The following is a 24,246-nucleotide window of genomic DNA, read 5'->3' on the forward strand; positions in this document are numbered from 1 at the left end:
GTGTGCTTAAAAATAAACACAGGTTCAGGCAGTGGTTGGCAACTTAATCTACAGTTAAGAGTAGATCTCAGGAATGAAAAATGTGATAACAAAAATTATCTATTAGAAAATTCTCTATTTTTTTAATTTTTGATTTCTCTATTAGAAGCCAGGTTCCTACTTGCGAATTTATTCAACTGTATGTGACTGGTTTTAAAGTAGAATTGATGTAGAATGGTTTTCAGTAGTGTTCTGGGTTTTTTATTTGTTTTTATTTTTACTTACAAAATGTTAATAGAACCTTTTTTCCTTTAATTTTTGCTGTCGAGGAGACTTGGATACTATTAGCTCTTTGTTTTGCAGAAGGTAAGTTTTACAAATTGCACAAGCTTGGTTGGTTTTTTTTGTTTGTTTGTTTTTGTTTTTGTTTTTTTTTCTGAGCAGGTAAAAGCTGCTTTTCTTGATAGTCTATCACAGACTTGTGTACTGCTTAGAAGAATGAGCATTCTCAAATGAAACCATAGAATAATAGGGTAGTGTTTAAAATTGGCCCAGTCAGACTGCAGATTCTTTTGGTAAGACCACATTATTGATTTTTATGGAAGAGTATTGTGCCTCTATGGCAAAGTATTGCAGAATAGTTGCCTCTACATGCACTCGGGAGTCTTCAGTAAGTAGAATCTCACTGCTGTAGCATACTGTCAATGGTTTACAGGCTGGTTTGGCCCGGTTCTGTGACTAGTGGGGTGGGGGAACCATTGACCCATGCCCAAGGAGGGAGAAAAGGGGAAAGGGTTGGGAGTTGGGTCTAAAAACAAAATAGTGGCAGTGATCTGAGGAGAAAGAAACTAATTTGCTGAGTAGATATCAGAATGCAAGATAGCACATTTATAATACAATATAATTAGAATTGAAGCTAATAAATAAAATGAGAGAGAGTGTCCAAAAACCAAAGGCTTTACTGTAATGCTTAGGCAAGCAGTAGGGAAGAGAGAGCATCTCATGATAAGAGAACAGTTTTACCTTTCCCTCTGTGCAGAAACTGTAACGGAACAGCAAGCAGTCCTCTGGGAGATATAGTTCTTCTTCACTTCTAGGACAGGTACCCAGAACTGGAGTATTAACTCTTTAACTCTCAGTGTACTACATGATGCTATGATGTGGAATACTGATAAGCAGACATGATAAAACCATGACACATACAGCTTTTGGAAATGATTTATCATCTAAATCTTCTGGTCAGCTGTGCAGTGAGCTTACAGATTCGTCAGCATTGCTTGCATGCACAGTGAGGTGATTATGTGAAAGAACAGATTGCATTGCTTTACAGGTTGTATAATGATGTGAGAGTTTGCTTTAACTTAGAGGTGATGGTTGGGAGGAGGACTTCATCTATGCAGAGGAGGGAGTCTCCTGCAAGGGGTGAATACTGCACACCCATGAAAGCAAATTTGGGATAACTGGATTTCAGCTTTCAGGGATGATATTGTGAAATACACTGTTCAGCCGAATAATAATTAAGTCTATCTCTGTAAATTAAGACACATTCAGATCTTAACTCCAGTTTGATGCCAGTAGTATATAGAAACAGAACGTTTTACTGTGTGCATGTAATGTATAATAAAACAACCACGTTAATTTCTCAGTAATACAAATGGAAGCTATTCCTCCATGAAGTTTCAGAGTAATGCCAGAGTAATTTACATAAAAAATAGGGAATTCTCTGGATAAAATATCTTGCCCATAGGTAGTGTTATGCAGTAAAATTGTTGAGTCTACAGTAAGGTGCGTTCTGTGCATGAAGTACAGATGCATCTTTCTGCATATGGTTCTTGTTAGAGTCTTCATTTTATTCACTTCTAGTCAGCCTGATGATGCTAGGCAGCAGTACAAGAAACCCTAAGGACCGTCTTATAGGATGTGTGAAAACTGGGGCCAGTGTGGCAGACTTCAGTTTAGAAGACTTGCCTAACTTGTTTCTTAAATCTCTATTATAAACATTCATGTTTGGGACTTTCCATGCTAAAACCATTCTGATGTTAGATATAAATGAAAAAAATAATCAGAGGTGTTTTTGCAGTGCAGTGTGTTGAGCAGGTTTTTGTTCTTGCCCCAAGCTTAAAAAATGTTTTCGTGTATTTCATGAATTACTAATGTTCAAGACCCAGTAATAGAAACTGAATTGCTACCTGTGGCACTTTATGACAGAGGATTGGCCCCATCTCAACTGTTAACTGATAGATTGTAAGTTTATTTATCTCTGATGAGATTATCAGATGGACATATCCAACTTGATTTTTAATGTCTGGTATAATTATCTGATGTTACAGTTTTTCCATGTTTTCTCTCTCTCTCTCTCTCTTTTTTTTTTTTTTTTTTAAATACTCTGTGCTCTAGCAAGCAGAGATGAGCTCCAATCGAGAAAAGTCAAACTGGACTATGATGAAGTTGGTACATGTCAGAAAGATGTCATAAATGTTTGGGATAAGAAGTTGCTTAACTGCAGAGCAAAAATTCGATGTGATATGGAAGATATTCATGGTATTTTGAAAGAAGGTATTTACATAGGATGGCTTTTAGCTATCAAGTCTGAGGATCTTTTTTGTTGTTGCCTTTTTATACTGAAGGAAATCCACCAGCAGTACCCTGGTTTTGGTAGCAGAAAATCATTTAAAAAAACTGCCATCTTTTTGCACGTATCTCCACATTTTATGGCTATCGAACTGAAAGTAGGTAGTGTTATGTCTGAAAGATGTGGAGCTTTTGGAGAGTCTTAGAGGAGGGCCACGAAGACAGGCTGGAGGAACTGGGCTTCTTCAGCCTGGAAAAGAGGAGTTTGCAGGGAGACCTTGTTGTGGCCTTCCAGTATTTAAAGGGAATTTATAAACAGGAGGGGAATCAACTATTTATACAGTTAGATAGTGATAGGACAAGGGGGAATAGTTTTAAATTAAAGGAGGGGAGATTTAGATTATACATCAGGGGGAAGTTTTTTACTGAGGGTGTGGTGACCTGCTGGAACAGGTTGCCCAGGGAAGTTGTGAGTGCTCCATCCCTGGAAGTGTTTAAGGCCAGGTTGGATGGAGCCATGGGCAATCTGATCTAGTACTTGATCTAGCAGCTGGCAACCCTGCCTGTGGCTGGGAGGTTGGAACTTGATAATCCTTGAGGTTCCTTCCAACCCAAGCTATTCTGTGATTCTAGGATATGTAGTCATAGTCCTAAAAGTAGCTCTTTATCTTGTTCTAGATAGAGTTGTGTATCTTTTCCTGCTGAAGGCTAACAGCCCGGAGGTGGCAAACTAAGTAATGTCTATACCTCAGTTGCCTAATGAAATTGCTCAGTTCAATTATCATAACTTTGTAGATAATGTTTAGTTAGTGGGACTGAGCTGAGAGAATGCAGTATGTAGTGAAGAACTTCTGAAGGTGTAAGGGATCCTCTGAGCTGGTTAAGCTAAGACTTCATAAAGCAAATTCTTGTGTGTTACAGCACAAACGTCATGCCCTGACTTAAGCCTCTTGTGTTCTGCCTGACCTGCAGGTGTACCAAAAAGTCGTCGAGGAGAAATTTGGCAATTTTTGGCTGTGCAGCATCGAGTCAGACACAGATTGCCAGACAAGCAGCAGCCTCCTGATGTCTCTTACAAAGAGCTTCTGAAACAACTGACAGCTCAGCAGCATGCCATCCTTGTAGATCTAGGTATGCCTGTTGGTGGCTGGGAAATTCTTCTGATGTTTTTCATGTGTCTGAGAGTAAATACACCAGTCTTAATGAAAGCTGTTGCTGGAGATGGATGCTGCTGTATGAACACAGTTTTCTGTACTGTGAGAATATGTTCTACATGTGTCACTTAGTGTCCTTGTAGCAGGTCATTTCGTAGATATGTTATTCTTATTTACACTCTTCTACGTCTGTCTGAAAAGAGGAATTGAGCAGTCATTTCTGCAAGTTATGTGCAGGAAAAGAGAATATGAAATAAGTTCAGTGGATACAATCTGAAGCCTGTGGTAAAATATTGCTTTTACTCAAATCAACCTGCATATCTAAGTGAAAGGAAGAGGCCTGTGGGAAGAGAGGAAGGCTGTTATCTATGGATCTGGGTTTGTTGTTGTTGGGTTTTTTGTTTGTTTGTTTTGTGTGTGTGTGTTTTTTTTGTATTTTTTTTTTTTTCTATTTTGGAGGAATTGAATATCAACTATTCCTCTCTCTTTACCTCAGGACGGACATTCCCTACACATCCTTACTTTTCTACCCAGCTGGGAGCAGGACAGCTATCGCTCTTCAATCTCCTGAAAGCATACTCTTTGCTGGACAAGGAAGTGGGTTACTGTCAAGGTATAAGCTTTGTAGCTGGAGTGCTGCTTCTACATATGAGTGAGGAACAGGCTTTTGAAATGCTGAAGTTCCTCATGTATGACCTTGGCTTTCGTAAACAGTACAGGCCAGACATGATGTCACTACAGGTAAGTCAGACCCTCTCCTAAAGCAGACAGAGTTTTAAATGAGTTCTGAGCTCTCTGAGGTTGTTCATATTCGCCAGGGGCTTATGAAACTTCTTAACTCTGTTTTGGACGTAATTAGGTGCATAAAAAATGTTACCATTAAACCCATTTGTGCCTCTGAATTTGCAAACAAAAAAGTCTGGAACTTGCAGACTTTTCTTGCCACATGTTCCTGTGGTCTCCTGTTTGCAAAGTCTGCTTTTCTCTGCTTGCATATGTACAGATAGAGTTTAAAGATAAATTTGATTTTGTTTTTCTTCAATTCATGAAGACTTGAGTTATAAAATTCTAAGTCAAGTCAATAGTGACACCCGGTGGCCAGTCTGTGTACTCTGTAGGCCATTCTCATGTGGCATCATACTGCTCCTTTTCTTTCATTGTCTTCTTCCCACTGCAAATCCCAATTCAGAATAAAAACAGACAAATAATGAATTGTGTAGCTTAGTAATGAAACAAGGTGACTTTTCAATATTAGTCTTTACTAGTTATCTACAGATACTCAAGACTGCTTAGGAAGGAAACAGAATCTTTCAGATCTACTTAACTGTTTTTTCCCTAGGGAGATGCCCTTTTAACATTTGTATGTTATGCTGCAGTAGTAGACTTTAGGATGCTTCAAGAATGACCAGATGTTTAGGATTTCTTTTTTTGATTTGTGTAAATTTGAAACTTTCTTCATTGGAGACTTGTAGGAAGAAAGTTTTCTAATTTTGAGAATGCCCTGCTTGCCCTTCAGATGATTTGACATCTCTTCCCATACCATTTGCTCTTAAGTTGTTAGAAGTAGAAGTTTAGTTTGCTGAAAACAAACTAAACTATTGAAGATGACTTAAAGAATCTCACTAAAGCCTCGTCTTTTGTTCTCTTTTTTAGTATGATTAGAACACTTGCAAATTCTTTTGCAATTACAGTACCAGAATGCGTGCAAGCTTACATGCAACATAAAGAAAAATGTTGAATGTTTCTGTAGGATAAAACTTCTTACTTGACTTCTTAATTTTCAGGGAAAAGCAGTGATCTAGATTGTTATTTCATAACAACCCCACTCTATAACTGGTTTACTGCCTCTGTGATATTACTTAAAAATTTCTCACATGAAAGTGTTTTCTATTGACACTATTCAGACTGTGTTTAATTAGCATCCTTACCATTTAAAGCAAGGATTCAAATGCATGCACAAATACAGCAAACTTGCTAGAATGAGAAGCAATCTATCTGTGGACACTGACTGATAGTTTCAAATGCAGTCAGTTTGTGATAGAGAATAGTCATGACGGTTATAAGTAGGAAAGAAGCTAGATCCACTGAGTCATTTTCGTCTCAAGGAATAGAGTCATATTAAACACAAGACACTGGTAACAGCAGAATTGCACCTAACAAGTAATAAATATCTTTCTGCTCCTTATTTTTTGCTTTTTATGAGCAACTTACTCTGGAATCTAAAATCAGTACAAAATCAAAATCATAAGGAAATAGTTTGCCACAGAGTACTATTTTTGGCATGGAATAGCAACTTTTAACAACTTTGCGTTGTACCTTTTGAGAGGTTATATAGCAGCATTTTCTTGTATCAATATCTTAAATTTCTCTGGAATGGTGACATGAGGGAGGTGTGCTGGGAAATACTTACCTGGTACATCTCTATAGACTCATCTAGTGTATTCTGGGGGTACAGAAGCTGTCCAAAGCGATGTCTGTAGAGAAGGAGTCTTAAGTGCAGCAAAAATATAGGCAAGCTTCAAAGGATGAAAGCTGAAATGGGTAATTTCAGCCAGAAGTAGTTTGATTCTTTAACTAAGAGTTGTGATGTGTTGATGGGAGGTTTTTACATTACTTTTACTTTCATTGATCCAAGATGGCAATTCTATGTGTGTTGATCCAGTTAGATCAGTATGTTCTCTTCTTACTTGAAGTTTATGAATCTGAACTGATACTTCTTTAATTAATAATGAGGTTCAAACTTTCATTGTTATTGATGATTATGTTGGTTTTAATTCATTAGGACTGAGTTGTTTAGATATGGGTAGATATCACCTGAGGCCCTAAGCAGCAATTAAGCTTCATTTTACAGTGCCATCTATATTGAAGTTAATATCTCTTGAGTGAAATATGAAAGGTAAAGCTGAATTAGTCTTTTTTCACTTCCCTTTCCCCTGCTCCCCTGATGCACTGTAGATTCAGATGTATCAGCTGTCAAGGCTTCTTCACGACTACCACAGAGACCTCTATAATCATCTTGAAGAAAATGAAATCAGCCCCAGTCTTTATGCTGCACCGTGGTTTCTTACACTGTTTGCATCTCAGTTTCCATTGGGATTTGTAGCCAGAGTATTTGGTAAGAATGATTGTTCTCTTGCAATAATAAATAGAATGACATTGTCCATTGTATTTTGAAATTCAAAGGGAATAGTTTTCTATATACTAGTGATGTTTGGGGTGACTGTTTTGGGTGTCAAGTAGCAATACTTCTCATACTGGGATGTCAGTTCCATTTTGAAGAGGAAACCGAATTCTTTGAAACATCAGACATGAGCAATTAACTATATTTTCTGTTAGTAGTCAGGATTTGAATTGTGAAGTGTAAACAGAAGAAAGTTTATGGTGAATGCATTTTGTGCATCAGGTGTTTAGTCAAATCTATAGAAAAGTTCTCATGAAACTTGCAAATTGAACTTCAGCACGGTGAAGAAGAAAAAGAATGTATTAGTTTTTAAGGAACTATATCTGAAAAGCTTCTGATAAATAAAAATTCAAGTTAATTTGGACTTAAAGGATGTTTTAAGTATTCGTGTTAGTATGCCTCCTATTTTATTTCAGTAGTTTTCCACGATACTCTTTAGATCATGGTACAGAAGTTTAAATATTGATTATGCCTTGTAATTTTCAGTGTCAGCATAAGTACTTGGTTTTATATTCTTTTAATGTTGGTAAGAACTGCCAGCATAATAAAACCCCTACTAATGCAGCATTTTATTTTATTTTGTTGTGTTCCATGTGTAAAACTCACTATGTGCAAATCTGCAACAAATATATACTTCCTCTTAAAACAGACACCTTTCCATTTGATTTTCATTTTTCTATTTCCTTAAGGAATGTACATCTTCTGTCTCATATTTTATTATTAGAAGTTTTTTCTTTTTTTTACTTGCTTTGCAAGGATTATCTTGTCTACTTACTTTGTTTTTATATGTTAATTTCTGTATTCCAGACTTGTGTTTTTTTCCTTTTTGCAGCAAATGTTTTCTGACTACACTTTGGGTGAACAACTGATTTCTATATTTTTCAGTAGTATTTGTGTTACTAATTCATGTCCTTTCCAGTAGGATCATCAAATTCCTGGACACTCAAGCATTTTTATGTGTTTTCTTTTTGATTCTATTTTTCAAGACAAAAGTGTGATGATTTTTGATTGTTGTGTTGGTTTTTTTTTTTTTTTGCCCCAGTTGCAGTGGGCATTTGATTTGGAAAACTAATTCTTTAGGTTAGAGTTTATTACTCTGTCAAATGAGCTGAGCAAGGCATGTTTTTATTTCAAAATTGGGAAATCAACATGCTGTTTTACTTCCTAGTGCTTTGGATTCCTGCCTCTTCAGTGTCTTACATGCAGTTGTCGCATACTGATAACAGATGGCTGATGTCTACCAATTAAAAATTATATGCTTATAGAATGGACTTGTACTGGTTAAATGTGTATCCTAGACTTGAGAAGAGAAAGTTTTGGAAACTGTCTGAATAGTATGACTGCCTCAGTGGTGTCCTGATGCTATCCCATGGTGTCAGACTAGGATCAGGGATGGCCTCACGGTATAACTGTTGGAGGCTAGGATGTTCAGCAGTAGAGCCCTGCTCTTGGCGGTGTGATGAAGCCCAAGAGCACAGAAGGCTTATCTGAACTGCTCATGTGTTGTGTTCATCTCAGTAGCATCTGTTCTGCTGCTGATAGTGAGCTTTTAGTTAGCAGTCAGATTTCTAATTTCTGTGCAGCTTGTCTCGACTGAATTGTGCAGGGCCTGGATGTTCCCCTCACATCCATGCAATTATTATAATAAATATAGGTGTGTGTATATATATATATATATATATATATATATATATATATATATATATATTATATATAAATAGGTATATATAAATAAAGGTTTGAAGCATAAATTATAGCTAATGTGATAGCTATGATGGATTTTGAGAAAGGTATGGTTGGTAGTGGAAATCTCATGATCATTCTTAAGGACTATTAAGGTCCACTGGGGAGACCTGACAGTAGCCTGTCAGTGTTCTAAAGGGGGGGTGGCTATAAGAAAGAAGAGGACAGACTCTATAGAAGGGTATCTATTGAGATAGAACAAGGGGAAATGGTTTTAAACTAGAACAGGGGAGATTTAGACTAGACATAAGGAAAAAGTTTTTTTTATATTAAGGGTGTTGAGGCACTGGAACAGGTTGCTCAGAGAGGTTGTGGTTGCCCCATCCCTAAAGACATTCAAGGTCAGGCTGGACAGGGTTCTGATCAACCTGATGTAGCTGTAGATGTCCCTATTCATTGCAGAGGAGTTTAACTAGATGACCTTTAAGGGTCCCTTCCAACTCAAACAATTCTGTGACTAGCTTCTGCATGTAGAAAACAGCAAAACATCAATATGCTGTGATGTGATCCACTTCCCAGTTGTTTTTCAGTCACAGATGCATTTAAAATCAGTTAGCAGTTATTTAACAGTCTGTAGCTGAGTAGGGAGTAATGAAATGTTTATTGCAGACAACTATTGTAGACATAGACAGCATGTCATTTGCAAGATGATAGGAAATGCTTGTATCTGTTTTAGCGTCATGCTGAAGTAAGACAGGTTGCACTTCTGAACTGAATAAATCTGCAGTATGTTTGCTTTAAAATAAAATAATAAAACAAAAAAAATCATTTTCAAGGTATTTCAATTATTTTTCTTTTTTAGACATTATTTTTCTTCAAGGAACAGAAGTCATATTTAAAGTAGCACTGAGTCTACTTAGCAGTCAAGAGACAGCTATAATGGGATGTGAGAGTTTTGAGAATATTGTTGATTTTCTTAAAACCACTATTCCAGATATGACTCAACCTCAAATGGAAAAGATTATTACCCAGGTAAGGTTGTTTTTCTCTCTACTTCTTTTTCAATTTAGTTTACTTTTAGAAGTCTGTGCCTAAGGAGGGCCTACAGAGTATGTAGAAGTCTTTTCAGGATGTCCCTTTGGGTGTGAAATGCAATGGATTCATTTTCCCAGTAACTTGTGTAGAAATAGGTCATCAGGAAGCACTTCTTCACTGTGTGTGATGGAGCACTGGCTCAGACTGCCCAGAGAGGCCGTGGGATCTCCTTGGAGATCTTCAAAAGCTGCCTGGATGTGGACCTGGGCACCCTGCTCCAAGTGGCCCTGATGGAGCCAGGTTTGGGCCAGATGGCCACAAGAGATAACTTCTGACCTCAGCCCTTCTGTGATTGTGTGATGATTGAATTTTCAGCGGGTTTTGAACTCCCATTTTAGAAAGACTTCAGTTGCTACGTTATTGTTAGTACTAAAGATACAAAAGAAGGTTATCTTTTCCCAGCTGTTGGAAAAACATGACTTTTCCAATACATTTCATCTTTAGAAGGGTAAAAGCAGTGTCACTGCAATTTGGTGGCAAAAGTTGCAAATGAAAGATAGACAAAGAATTACTGGTATTGATGTAGGAGAGCGCCTACAGTTTGTTGTGAAGTACTGAGAGTGCTTCGGTTCTTCATCTCTCCACATCCTCTTTCTCTGCAATGAAGATGCAAATTGAGCGTGAATCTCAGTCTAGTACCTGAGCTGAGAATGGGTAAGCAGTTTTCCCTCTTCATCTGGCAACTAGAGATAAAAGAAGAGCTCTAAAAAAACATCTCTCCATGCAGGAGTTCAGTTAATACTGATGCATTCCTGTTGCTCAGTTAACACTAGAATGATTCAAGTGCTGTCAGTTAAGTCACTTGTTGATGTCATTTAAATCTTCACTTCCTCTTTGTATTGACTGTGATAGCAATGCTGAACCTGTCTGGGGCAGTTCAGTGTCTACCTTTACACCTCAGTAATTCTGGCAGTGGCAGAGATGATAGTTCAGTGTTTTTGATACTGTGGAAAATAAATCTCTGTCCTGCAATCTGTGTGCATTGCAGAGCAACCTTGCTATGATGAGAATGGTAGAAGTGGCTTTGTGCAGAGCCATATCTGATCAAGTAAACAGTTTATGTTGCCTCAGTGGAAATGGGTGTATTTATACATGGGTCAACATAGCTGATGTTGAAGGTCACTTGCCTGCCTGTGGTGTGGTCCCATGCTGGTCAGCCTTCTGGATCTCTGCATTCATGTGCCCACTGCTTGCATCATATCACTCCTACCTGGGCTGCTGTAGGTGGAGTCATTTGGCTATCATAATACTGTCATTCTCAGGACCTTTGTTATTGCAGAGAATGAAAGAAAAATGCAGGATAATGAAAGATATGCAGGACTACAGTGCAATGATAGTTGACTGGGTAGTCAGCAGAGAAAAATGGCATTTATCTAGAATAAATGCTTTTAAGTACTGTCTCGTTTTAAATAACCTGAAGGTTATTTATATCTTCTATTTGTGAAATGTTTGTGACTTCTGTAATAGGGAACAGCATTGATGTCATAGTAGTCATCCTTCCTAGTATAAAGTATCTGGTAACTTTCAGAAGTTGAGATGTTGTGACCAGGTATACAAACAGTATGACCCTGATGGTTGTCTTGGATCACCCTTTTGTCTTCAATTAAAAAAATTATATAAAAATTTGTCTTCAACTTAGCACTCCTGCACAAAAGATCATAAGATCTGATAGTAAGAGGTGATACTTGGCAACATTGTAGTGATCAGATTTATTCTAAAGTCTATATGCTAAAATATTCTTGCTTGAAAAATAGTTTATTTTTGAAAGTTACAGGAAAAAAATAAGAATAAACAAAGTTTTCTCTTAGACAAACTTTCAAATGGAATAAATGTGCGGTCTCTCCAATGTAGTTAAAAATTCTTGTATCTCATGGCAGGTATTTGAAATGGATATTTCAAAACAGCTGCATGCCTATGAAGTAGAGTACCATGTTCTGCAGGATGAACTGCAGGAAAATGTGAATCTCTGTGATGATGGTGAACCCCTGGAGAAGCTGGAGAGGGCAAACAACCACCTGAAAAGGCAAAACATGGACTTGTTGGAGAAGCTACAGGTAAATGAGTAAAGATCACAAACTTGTGGAGAAGTCATTCCTATGGCTCAACTGATAGCAAATATCAAGTATCTTTTTTTTAACTGTATGGGAAATGTTCTAATTGTAAGACCTTATGCAGCTAAGCATTACAACGATTACAAGGATTTGCTTCTGTTAGGCATTTTTAACTTGCTTGTTGTTCCTTATATTCTTCCTTCTTGTTTTAGATTCCTTTTTCTCAAAATATTTCTATAGTTCACATAAAAGTTGTTGGTTAAATTTTATGCGTCTTGCGGAAAAAAACAAAACAGAACAGTTCTGTCCCTTCATCACCTTGCTTCTCTACTGAGGAGTTTTAAGAAATAATCCATAGTTGAGTAGGCTTACTTTCTCCAGATCTTTGTAGGCAGTATCTTTTTGTTTCTGTCTGATGAAGCTCCTAGTCTTATTCTTGATTTGGAAGGTGGCCTCTTGTAGCAGACTTGAATAAAGGTGTGTGCCCGTGAAACCTTGCTTGATTCAGTCATGCTTTACAAAGACTTCTTTTCCTCCTTCACTCTTCAGCCTTTCTCCAATAAAAATGACCAAGACTTGTTTCAGGTTTTCTTATATGCATTGTCTTGCATTTTCTTGAAAGAGTAGCTCTTTTTGCATCACCTGGCCATTTATTGGTGTTAAGTGTTACTTGAACAAACATACTGAAAGTCTCAGAGACTTCATCTCAAGAAACCTGAAGAGAGAAACAGAAAAAAAAAAAAAAAAAAGTGGAGATCAAGACATTGTTAATTTTCTGTTTAATGGGCTGAAATTGCTGTGCAGTGTTCTTCTGGTGTTGTTGAAAATAAGGATTACTTTTTCATTATCATTATTTTTACTATATTATTGTTATTTTTTGACTACTGCCTGACCTTTGATCTCTGTTCTAAAAATGCACCAAGGGCATAGAATAATTATGAGTTAATAATTTGAAATGTTCTTCTATTCTTCCAGACTACTGTGTCATAATGTGTCTTCACACGTTCCTTACACTCTTTGTCTTTTTGTTTGTACTGCTTCTTCATTATTGTTCTTTGCTTTGGCCCTCACCTGGGATTAGTCAGAATTTCCTCACTTCTTACGGAGAGGCATTTGCATCTGCTGAGGTGCAGGGTTTCTGATTTCTATTCAGTGTCCTACTCCCAGGAGAAACTGTAGGTCTTTTGTTGGAGGGGAGGAAACACTGTCTACTTTTCAAGTTAACCATTTTAAGGTTCACTTCCTCTCTCATCTCTCCACCTTGCTAATTTTATTTCATAGGGTTCTCATTGCTCCCACACTGTCAGTGGGCACTTTTTCAGTGCTACTAATGCTCCCAATTTTCTTTTTTCCCCTGTAACTTCTGTTCTTTGTTATTCCCAAGTGTTGCTTACTTGCTGCAGCTTGTGTATCTCCTTCCTTGTGTAAAGCTTTCAGAAGTCCTTCAGATTAATCTGGCATCTCTAAGGAGATTCAATGCATGGTATACAGTAGAAATCGCTTGTATCATCTGCCTACATGGATGTCTTTTAGAAACATCTATGTAGCTATGTGATGTTGTTACCAAACAGCATGCCATAAGAAAAATGTTATTCAGAACATCTTGATTTACTAAAAAGATAACGTTATTGTTTACAGGTTGCTCATGCTAAAATTCAGAGTCTGGAATCCAGCTTGGAGACTATTTTGACTCGAGAAAACAAAATGAAGACTGCAATTCAGTCCCTGGAACAGGAGAAGATAACATATCAAAAGACTCTTGAGCAGATAATTAAGTACTTACCTGCAGAAGCATTGTCTGACTGTGAATTGCTCCTGAAAGAAGTAAACTACAATCCAAATAATAAAACAAAATAAGGAATAAGCCATAAACCAGGGTATTGTAGGGCAGCATTTCTTCAGATATTAAGGGAATTAAAAGATGAGTATGCTGCTTTCAGAGGACTTAGCAATAGGCAATGTTATTATCCAAAACTAGTGCTGGGACACTTACAGCTACAGATGGGCCTTCAAATCTCAGTATGCAAATTCAAGCTATTAATTTTTTTTTTATGATTATGTAAATAAATCACAAGGGGGAAATAAAGGATTCTCACATGTAATTATGATGAGTAGATATATATTTAGAGTTGACCTAAAGGAAAAGATAAATTTGAGTACTCAAAGCCAAGATAATAGTGAACTACAATTTCACTCTGGATGTGATTATCTTGTAGTGAAATGATGAAGATAGCGTGTCTTTATACATATAAATATATATATATGTTGAATAATACTTGAAGAAGAAAAAAAAAGAATGTAATTTCCCTTCAAAGAGCAGCATGTTTGACATCTTCTATGGAAAATCTGTGTGAACTCATGCGTGCCTCTCTTCTAATTGTAGTGACGTTTTGCTCATAGACCAGTAATGCAGAATAAGTATCGTGGCCTGGTTCATGCAGGAGGAGCTCTAGTGCTATTCACTGCTTGGGCTGTATCGGTCAGCAGTGTGCTTCCACATGCTTGGGCTGTATCGGTCAGCAGTGTGCTTCCACATGCATGTTGGACCTGAAAAAAAAGCATCACATCACCATCTCAAGCCTTTGTAACTCAGACTTAAGAAATAAGTATCTATACTTACAAAAGCAGTGATGCCTCCATCCTAGCCTGCTTGTTTCCACCTGGGACTGGTCAGCGATGATGGGGGGGATGCAAGTAAAGCTGTGGAGCAGTATTTATTCTGATGTTAATTCCACAGGATACTTACGTAGGCATGTAAAAGGTTCTTGTTTAACCAAAGAAATACTGCAAGAAGCCTTGTCTTAGCTTAATGGGAGCCAGAAAACTTTTTAAATTTAATTTGAAAAGAAAATTGAGGCGATTGCAGGAAGTAGAGTGTTAAACGCACTGAGAGAGGACCGAGTAAGTTTCAAACATGACACGTACCTTTCAATTTTCATATAGTGAATATGCATTTCAGAGATGATTCTGAAGTATGGGTGTGGTTTAATAATGCTTTTCAGGTTTTTCATGTTTTAATCCTGCTTTGTGGTCTCCTTTGAAAAACAACAACAAAAAAATCACGGATTTATGTGTTCTGAGCAGAAGGTGAAGTAAGCTCTGATCGTTTCAAGGAAGAAAATATCTTTATAACAGTTGAAAAAGATGTCTTTAGATTTGAAGACGTTTTGGAGTGGAACTTTGGAGAAATCTTAGATAAATTTGTATAGACACGTGTTTTGGAGTGCATGTCTGAACTGTTAATGGGGTGTTACTGTGGCTCACGTTATCTCTTACAATTTATACTGTCTTTCAGGAAACATTTTTAAACAAAAACAATGAAGCAAAGTGCCAAATCCAGCAGTGTCTTTATGCATAAGATTTAGAAAGTGAGTCCAATTTAGAAAGTGAGTACTTAAAAAGTATTACAATTCCATGTAATCTTTAACATGATTAAAAGGGAGGAACAACAGTGCTGATTTGCTGCACACTGCTGTGGAACTTAAGGATTTGGGGTCTCTCGGTTTTTATTTTATTTTATTTTTTACTTCCATAATGTTTTACTTGATTAAAAATATCGATTTACTTAACAGTCTTTCTTTTCACAGCTGGGGTGTGAGGTCTTAACACTGTGTATAAATTTATGTGGAATCTGTCTAAGTATTTACACACTTTGTGTGTTGTATTGTACCAGGTGGGGAAATGCCAAGTGAAAAGGCAGTTCTTTTGCTGTTTTGTTCAAAGTAAGTTTTAGCTGCTGTTCATAGAGAAAACCAATCCCAGGAACTGCAGTAGTGTGTTAGAAAGAATCAAGGTTATTCCGATGCATCTTTTTTTAAGATGGGCTGGATATGCTTTATCCTCTGTTTTACTTATCAAATTTTTCATGTGATGCCTGGAGAAATTCCAATAAATGTCATTGCTGCATTTCCCACAGCCTCTGGCAATTCTATTTTCTGTTAGACTTCAGGTACCAATCTTACTGTCAGTAGTGCCGGTTACATGAAAGATGAAAAGGAGCTGTTTAGTTTCTGGTTGTGACAGAACAGGATTTATAAAGGGATGTGGGGAGTATATAAATTCTTCCTGGGAAAATATTTTCATAGTTCTTAATGGATTACAAGGTATTTTTCTTCTGTAGAATGTTTAGTGTGTAAATATTTTGAGAATAGTGATTTGATGAACTCTGTACTGTACATCTGACCTGGGAGGAGGAATGAACCATAGCAACAAGTAGGAATAAACTACAGAATTGAAAATGCAATGAGGTAAGTGTCTCCTGACATTAAGGCGTCTGTTAATATCCTTGTGTTCTGGACACAAGTGTGGCTTGTAACAGAGTATCTCTGCGGTGTCTAACTTGAAACCTACCCTCATGCAGATACTCTCCAGACTTCCTTCAGATGAAGAGCTAAAAAAAATCATTTAATAGACTGTGAATAAGGTGTGTGTTTCTCTCCGTTTATTCTTTTATCCCTTTCTATCTTATAGGTAGTTTTACAGGGGCTATTTCTTTTCTGGTTGCAGCTGTGTTACTGTAGAGAGGGAAATCTAATGTGCAGTAGGCCAGAGGCAGAACAGCAAGCATATATGCTTGGGAGAAGGGATGGTTAATGGGTTTAGTCCAATTTTTCCTTTTTTTTTTTTTTTTTTCTTTTTTCCCTTTTTCTTTCTGTTGTGGGGAAAAAAAAAAAAAAAGTTTTTCAAAGCTGTTGTTCTGCCTCAGCTTAATACAGTAGAACTCTTTGGAGCTAGCAAACTGCCTTGCAAGGAACACGACTTGCTAGGAATGCAGTTGAAATAGGTCAGTATGGTAAGATGGGCTAACATAGGGAACTCTCTGGTATTCACATCTTTTATGGATGGAAAACTTGGCCAGAAAGTTATTCTTATCCCTCCTCCTAAGAGGCCCCATACTTATATAAGGTGTCTTGAAGTTGTATTTTGTTCACTTTTCTGGAAAAGATGATCAGATGTTACTGAAAAACTATTCTAATAAATGGCATGTTCCAATTTAAGTCTGGCTTGAAAGCACGATCTGATACGTCCAGCTAATCTGAAGTGGGATGATTATCTCCTATTCATCATGATACTGCTTTGCTTAATAACATTACTGCAAGAAAGCAGAGCAATTTGCAATTAGAGCAATTATAACACTTTATTCTAAGAATTTAATATTGTTGTATGGTCCAGAGGGTCTGAATTTGGACACTCAATTTAAACCTAAAGCTACATAAGTATTAGTATGAATAGCTTTTGTGCTTTGAAGTGACTTAGCTAGGGCACAAATAATAGTGAATATCTACTCAATCTGCATAGTTGTCATAGGTGGTTATTGACAGATGTGTTAGAGCTGTAAAATATGCATCATTTTGTCAGGCTGCATTATCACTTTGGAGGTTCATCATTGATTCTGTACTTCCATAGTTCAGTTTTTACAGTCACTGTTAGCTCTTCAGTGTATTTGATACATGTTTTGCCTTCCTCGGTCGTTTTAGAGACTGTAAAAGAACAAAATTTATCTTCATTTTCCAAAAAATGAAGTCAAGTGGACTGCCTGAAATAATGGCAGTCCTGGAGAATACAGATAGTCAGGGGCACAGCATGAAAGCAAGATTCAGGTTAGCCAGACCCTGGAAGCAGCTTTTTCAAAACTGTGTGACTTTACTAAGCATCCAGGAAAGGAGCAGAGGCTCTGTGTGGCTCTGGGAGGGCTGGACATCGCTGCACTGCATTTGGGAACTCTGTGCTACAGGTGAGGACATGTCCACTCCTGTGAATTGGGCGTATCATACAGAATCATAGAATGGCCTGGGTTGAAAAAGACCTCGAAGATCATCTAGTTTCAACCCCCCTGCTATGTGCAGGGTCGCCAACCACCAGACCAGGCTGCCCAGAGGCACATCCAGCCCAACCTTGAATGCCTCCAGGGATGGGGCATCCACAACCTCCTTGGGCAACCTGTTCTAGTGCGTCACCACCTTCTGCGTGGAAAAACTTCCTCCTAATATTTAACGTAAACCTCCCCTCAGTTTAAAACCATTCCCCCTTGTCTTATCTCATGCAGGCTGTGTGCTTCTGAAAGGTATGGTTCCAGTTGGGTTTTACATACTGAAACAGCACAGATGTAAACCAGATCAGAGTAAGTGGGGACATTGGAGCCCAATACTAACTAAAATCCTGTTGTCACATGCCTCCTGTGGGACCATGTATTGATACTGTGTTCCCAAATGCTGTCCCAGAACTCAGTCAAGTGTGGTTTTCCAGTGTGGCAAAACACATTTGTCATAATCTTTCAGTGATAAGTCTGCTATCAATGAATGCTTCAGGAGAAATCTGAGCTATTAAATTTGTACTTGAGCATTGTCCACAAGATGTCACTGTTGCTTCTGTATGCGCATCTCTACATGTGTGAGTTTCATGGTAGCACTGCTTCTCTGCCACACAACACATGCAAGGAACACACCATGGCTCTGGGTTAAGAGAAGTAAATGATTAGCCTGTCTTATGGTGCTCTGTTTGCACAATATTTGTAACAAAATATAGTTGAACAACTTATTGTAATAAGACGGCTTGCTGAATGATAGATGCAGCCTTCTCAGAAATGGGTGCCCTCAGTTGTGATGTTTAGCCTCTTTTGTTGTGCAAGGGAACTGTGGAACCACTCTTACACTCTACAATGGGCACGCTGTGCCTCAGCAATCTGATCCTGGGTGTCTCCTTTTAACTGTTCTGGCTCAGCAGGATTTATTTTTGTTTCTTGGAACCAGCCCTGAGCTGATCTACCTGCAGTGTGATTCTGTATTTTTTTTCTAAGCAAGACTTCCTTGCAATAAGCTTCCCTAATTAATCCTATTGTGTTTTCAGTGATTGGAACATAAATGAAGGATTTCTTCCTACTATCTTTTCTCAGAGGTGCAGAGAAAACATTACTTGCTAATTCCATTTTACACTTTGAATTTTTCCCTCCAACAGTATTGCTTTGAGATGTCACATTGAAATGCGGAGGATGCATCCAGCCACCAAGACACAGCTATTCCCAGATACATCTGGACAATGCATGCACAGCGCATTCACCTACTGAGCAGAGCTTAATGTTCAGCTGTATGCAGGTGATTATGGCATCAGCATTTCCCTGGGGACCCCTGGGCATAAACAGAGAGACCACATCTCTTCTACAAATGTGTTTGCATTTCTAAAAGTGCCAAATTATAGATGGGCCTAATGGGTTGAAGGTGCTTAAAGCAGGGCCAGTACACTTCATGTGCAATACACCATCATTTGAAAAGCTATCACGTTGTGGTAACATCATACAAGTGCTAATTTAAATAATACCAACATCTAAAATGAAGGCATGCTCTGACATTTATAGGTTTAATGTCTATTTCTGTGCTCTACCAAAATAGATGGGTTGTGGGTGGATCTATGATTATTGCTGTGCATTAGCAAGGCAGAAATTGCATAGGCAGCTGGTATTATGCCTGGGTAAATATAGATGGGGGAGAATCTACAGAGTAATTTCTTGATGTCACATATTTACTTAAGAAACTATTAGAAAGTATTTTATTCAGCAGTGCTTAAGGCTTTGGAGAGTAGGAAAAGGTCTTAAGACCTCAATGGCTACACACATCTCCTTCCTGTACAGCCTGCAGCCCTGCTGGCAGTAACTTCATGATGCCCTTTGGCCACTGAGCAGTCACAGTTGGTGCTGGATGCACTGCCAACTTGTGATCTCAACTGAAATTTGTGATACTCATGTCTTCTGCCATTGCAGTAATCTGGAAAACCTGAGAGCTTTCATGGGCTTAAATAAGTATTCATTGCTGACTCTTAGTACTGCTGTTGTGAAAGGAGCAAAGGTGCAGTCTTTTTGGGAGAACATCAATCCTTCCAAACAGAACAGTAAAGGAAAGAGAGGTATGCTGCACCATTGAACTGCTCACAGTGACTTTACTGCTTTTATAATAATATGTGCTTATGTGTAATAAATCAACAAGTGGTACTTCTAACAGTTTTCTAATAAAGACCAATAAGTACAGTTCTTGACTCGAAAGAATAATAGAAGATCTTTTTCTTTTTGGCTTTTTTTGGTTAAAAAAATTAGATAAGGTGGCCTGCACACCTACCAGGCCTTTCATACAAAGTTTAAAGCATACTTGCATGAAGCTTGTCAATACCCTTGTGGAGGGAGAGAAAACACTTTTGTGTTTGAAAGAAAAGTGGGGCAGTTGCATAAGAACAGCCCCTGGTTTGTACTATTCCCCACTCTCTTCTTTCTTCTGCCTTAGAATTTATCTAGTCCACAAATCTTTTTGTGCAAGACAGACAACAAACTTATCCTTATGGGAAAGACTTGGGTTATTTGGTTTTATCAGTGGGTGAGGGAGAGATTGATAGAGGAGCTAAATCTGAAAACTGTTCCTAGTCATACTAGGACAAGAAAACCAAGAATGTAATAGGAGCCTGGGTTCTCCAGGGGAAGTCATGCTTGACCAGCTTTATAAGCTTCTATGATGAAACGCAGGCTTTGTAATGGGAGGGAGCTGTGGATTTTTCCCACCTTGACTTCAGTAATACATTCAGTGCTCTCTCCCTTAAGAAGCTCATAAGCTGATGCAGTATGGGCAAGATGAGCAGACAGTGAGGTGGATTGAAAACTAGTCTACCAGCTGAGCCTATAGGATGGTCATCAGTGGACAAAGTCAAATTGGAGGCCAATAACAAATATCTTCATTAATGATCTGGGTGGTGGGGCAGAGGATATGCCAGGAAATCATGCTACTGTCTAAAGGGATCTCAACAGACGAGAGATGGAGGCTGACAGGAAGCTCATGATGCTCAGTGAGAATTGTTAGGACCTCCACCAGGAGAAACCTCACACACCAGTACGTGCTGTGCATCATCCAGCTGGGAATCAGCCTGACAGAAAAGATCCTGGTGGTCCTGGTGGGCACCAAGTTGAACACGAATTAGCCATGTGTCCTTGTTGCTAAGAAGGCTGAGAAAATCGAGACTCAGAAAAGTTCTGAAAGAACTCAGAGTTCTGAGGGGACCTTATCAATGTGTATAAATACATAAAGAGAAGATGCAAAAAAGACAAAGCCAGGTTCTTCTCAGTGAACCAATGTCAGGACAAGACTATGGACACAGAGGGAACACAGGAAGTTCCCTCTGAACATCATGAAGCATTTCTGTCCTTTATGGGAGATAGTGTGCTGGCAGAGGTTGCCCAGAGAGGCTGTGAAATTTCCTCCTTGCAGATCTTCAAAAGCTGCCTGGGCTTGCACAGTCTGCTCCAGATAGTCCTGATGGAGCCGGGGGTTGGACCACATGGCCTCCAGAAGTCCCTGCAAACCTCATCCCTTCTGTGACTCTCTGAAACATGATGGTGTGATGGAAGGTAGCCCAGCTCTGATGTTTGGTACCAGCTGTTTCTACAGCCTGATTTCAACTGCACATCAGCACTGATTTTCTTCGCAGAGTAAAATACAAGACCTAATATTAAAGTTGGGAGAGGGGGGTCCTTTTTCCCCTACTTCCTCATCTACTTTTTTTCTACTGAATATTTTCCTTTTTTTTTTTTTTTTTTTTTTTTTTCCTTCTTCTTCTTTATCGTCAGTTCCCCTCCACTACCACTTTTTTTACTTAGTGGTTTGTTCCCAAGTGTCCCTGCTTTATCCTTATTGCTTTGTGTTTTCTTTTTTCCAAATGCCTCTCTGCCAACTCCTGCTCTCCTCAATGTTTGTTCTTAAATGCTCTTATTTTGCTGCCTCTGCAGGAAGATGGGATCCTGCTGTGTATCTCCTTTCCTTTCAGGCCAGCTGGTTCCCACGAATGCAGCCTTTCCACTGCTGCTTGCATTCTTCACCAAGGGTGGGGCAACTGACCATTTCCTTGGTTTGTGTGTGGTATGCTTTCTCACTTTTGCTGGCTGAAGAAACAGTGTCAGAACCCTGTGGCTTCCTAAAATGCACTTGCATGGATCTTGTGAAAAGGCGGAGCCTTATATGCCAGTTCCTTGGAGTAAGGGCACACGCTCCTGTGGAGGTTACACATAAGCAGTGCAAGAAGATACTTTATGTGCCTGACATGGCTAACTCCTTGCTAAAGATCCAGGGCCTCAGGTTGGATAGGGCCCTGGGCAATCTGATGTAGTACTATCTAGTGGTTGGGAACCCTGCCTGTAGCAGCAGTGTTGGAGTATGATGATCCGTGAGGTCCCCAAGCCATTCTAATATTCTGTGATTTGAGTGGCTGTAAAACCCCTTGCATATGAAGGTGGTGGTTTTATCTGTCCTCGGTGTAAGCCAGCACAACACAGTTAAAAAGAGCAAGAGTAAACTTTTGCTTCATTAGATAGGGCTCAGGAAATGTAAAGTGGTTGTGTGTGGGAGAGCAGGAAGAAATGGAATTGTGACAGGAAGTCATAAAGTGGATGTGGCAGACATTTCTGTCTTTTAGTAGCTTATTTATGCCAAAGCACATGGTAATGTGCCAATTTTTGAAGATTTCTGGCTTCTTGACATTTCTCCTACTTACTGTTTATAAAAAAAATGTGCCTTTTTTCTAGCACTGCCTGAAATGATCATGGCATCCGAGATAGAACCTACAAAAAGACCCAAAGCACTGAAATGAATTTGCTAAGTGATGAACCTACATTTTGGAAACAATACTTAGTGTTTGTGGTATAACAAAGCCTAGAGAGATGCTGCAACACAAATCTGGTAAGACTGCAAAAGATGTACAGTCTCTCAAGAGATTTACCATTAAATCAATGAGGTAGGAAGGGGGGTGAGAGTAGGTTGCTAAGAAGAGCAGAGTGGGTGCAAGATGATTAAGATCAGCTTGGGGAGACACAACTACATTGTAAGCACCTGCTGTCAGAAGTAGGGAGACTTGATTCAGTCTTCCTTACGCTCACCAATGGCTTTTATAGAGACATCTCCAAAGAGGAAATCCACTTCATCTCATTTTGATATCCACCTCTTTCTGGCTGCAGCGTGTCCTAATATGTTCACCAATTCCCCTCTTTTCTCTCTAGAAAAGGCATCCTTGAAAAAGTATAAGTAAAGAGAAAACATGCAACAGTGACAACCCATGCAGTTTGTGTGTTTGTTATTATACTTGGAGATTCAAATAATGAGTGTGATTAGACCCTCAAAGGCTCTCAATTACTGACTCCATCTCCTATGGTATACTTTGAGTGAAATTATAATGAACACGCTATTAAACAAAACATGAACCCTCAGGCTATCTGGGATACAGCAGATTTTCTGCTGCTTGGCATGTGCATAAGCCTCTCTCTCTCCTCTCTGAGGTGAACCTGGATCCTGCAGAATCTTCTGTCCATTTTGCTTCTAGAGCCTGAGACTGGGCTCTCCAGCCACCATGTCCAGCTGGGAGAGGCAGGAAAGGGGGAGGAGGGGAGAGTGATGCTCTCAGTGTCCATGCTGGTGCCTGAGTCACTGCTCTCATCCAGTTAAGTTGCTCATCTTTTCCCTTTTTTTCCCTTCAACCGATGGGACTTGGAATCTGAAGTACACGTCAATGTAAACCCCCGAACACAGAAATGCACTGTAATCCATCCTGTGTATGATAGGAAGATAAATAGCAGAGAAGCTTTGCCTGGGGATGTCAGGGGTAGTGTGGAAGAAGAATGAGCTGCTGCAGATGCCTTGTGTAGATAGAGAGGGTGCTGGAGTTTGGGGCCTGGTTCGATACATCTGTCATGAAATAGATGTGCTCTCTCCCACTGTATGTGATATGTCCAGAATCATAGAATCACAAGGTTGGAAAGGACCTGCAAGATCATCTAGTCCAACCATCCTCCCATCACCATTGCTATCACAAGCCACTAAACTATGTCTCGTAGCTCCTCATCCAGACGCCTCTTGAACACTGCCAGGGATGTCGAAGTGCACCACCTCCCTAGGCAGGCCATTCCAGTGCCTGATCACTCTCTCAGAGAAAAAGTTTTTCCTTATGTCCTCTGGTACAACTTGTGGCTGTTTCCTTGGGTCCATTTTGTTGCCTGGGAGAAGAGGCCAAACTCTTCCCCTTTCAGGAAGTTGTAGAGTGCAATGAGGTCTCCTCTGAGCCTCCTCTTCTCCAGACTCAACAATCCCAGCTCTCTCAGCTGCTCCTCATAAGACTTGTGCTCCAGACCCCTCACCAGTTTTGTTGCCCTTCTCTGGACACATTTCAGGGCCTCAATGTCTTTCTTGTAGTGTGAAGCCCAAAACTGAGCACAGTACTCAAGGTGTGGCCTCACCAGTGCTGAGTACAGGGGGATGATTACCTCCAAGCTCCTGCTGGCCACACTATTTCTAATGCAGGCCAGGATGCCATTGGCCCCCTTGGTCACCTGGGCACACTGTCAGCTCATGTTCAACCAAGCACCAATCAACACCCCCAGGTCTCTTTCCTCTTTACACTCATCCAGCCACTGAGCCCCAAGTCTATAACACTGCATGAGGTTACTGTGGCCAAAGTGCAGGACCTGGCCCCTGGGTTTTTTGTACCTCATCCCATTCACTTCAGCCCAGCGATCCAG

The 24,246-nt window shown here is 39.2% G+C and overlaps 2 protein-coding genes and 1 long non-coding RNA gene across 3 annotated transcripts in view; 1 reads left to right on the forward strand and 2 right to left on the reverse strand.

Annotated features, from left to right (window-relative positions):
* Positions 1 to 15,629, forward strand: part of TBC1D4 (TBC1 domain family member 4) — a 107,098-nt gene extending 91,469 nt beyond the window's left edge. Inside the window, exons 14-20 of the mRNA XM_085215736.1 lie at positions 2,377 to 2,535; positions 3,523 to 3,681; positions 4,201 to 4,445; positions 6,660 to 6,819; positions 9,431 to 9,600; positions 11,541 to 11,717; positions 13,353 to 15,629. Coding sequence (XP_085071862.1) covers positions 2,377 to 2,535; positions 3,523 to 3,681; positions 4,201 to 4,445; positions 6,660 to 6,819; positions 9,431 to 9,600; positions 11,541 to 11,717; positions 13,353 to 13,571 — 1,289 coding nt within the window. The 3' untranslated portion in view covers positions 13,572 to 15,629. The remainder of the gene's footprint in view (positions 1 to 2,376; positions 2,536 to 3,522; positions 3,682 to 4,200; positions 4,446 to 6,659; positions 6,820 to 9,430; positions 9,601 to 11,540; positions 11,718 to 13,352) is intronic.
* Positions 1 to 24,246, reverse strand: part of UCHL3 (ubiquitin C-terminal hydrolase L3) — a 252,357-nt gene that overhangs the window by 169,606 nt on the left and 58,505 nt on the right. The window lies entirely within an intron of this gene.
* LOC146545713 (uncharacterized) overlaps positions 9,210 to 24,246 on the reverse strand; it is a 40,506-nt gene continuing 25,469 nt past the window's right edge. Inside the window, exons 4-5 of the long non-coding RNA XR_014880893.1 lie at positions 13,109 to 22,744; positions 9,210 to 12,429 (exon numbers count right to left, since the gene is read on the reverse strand). This is a non-coding gene — a long non-coding RNA (uncharacterized LOC146545713). The remainder of the gene's footprint in view (positions 12,430 to 13,108; positions 22,745 to 24,246) is intronic.

Source organism: Meleagris gallopavo, chromosome 1 (genome assembly GCF_905368555.1).
Source record: "Meleagris gallopavo chromosome 1, MGAL_WU_HG_1.1, whole genome shotgun sequence".
Taxonomy (NCBI): Eukaryota; Metazoa; Chordata; class Aves; order Galliformes; family Phasianidae; genus Meleagris; species Meleagris gallopavo.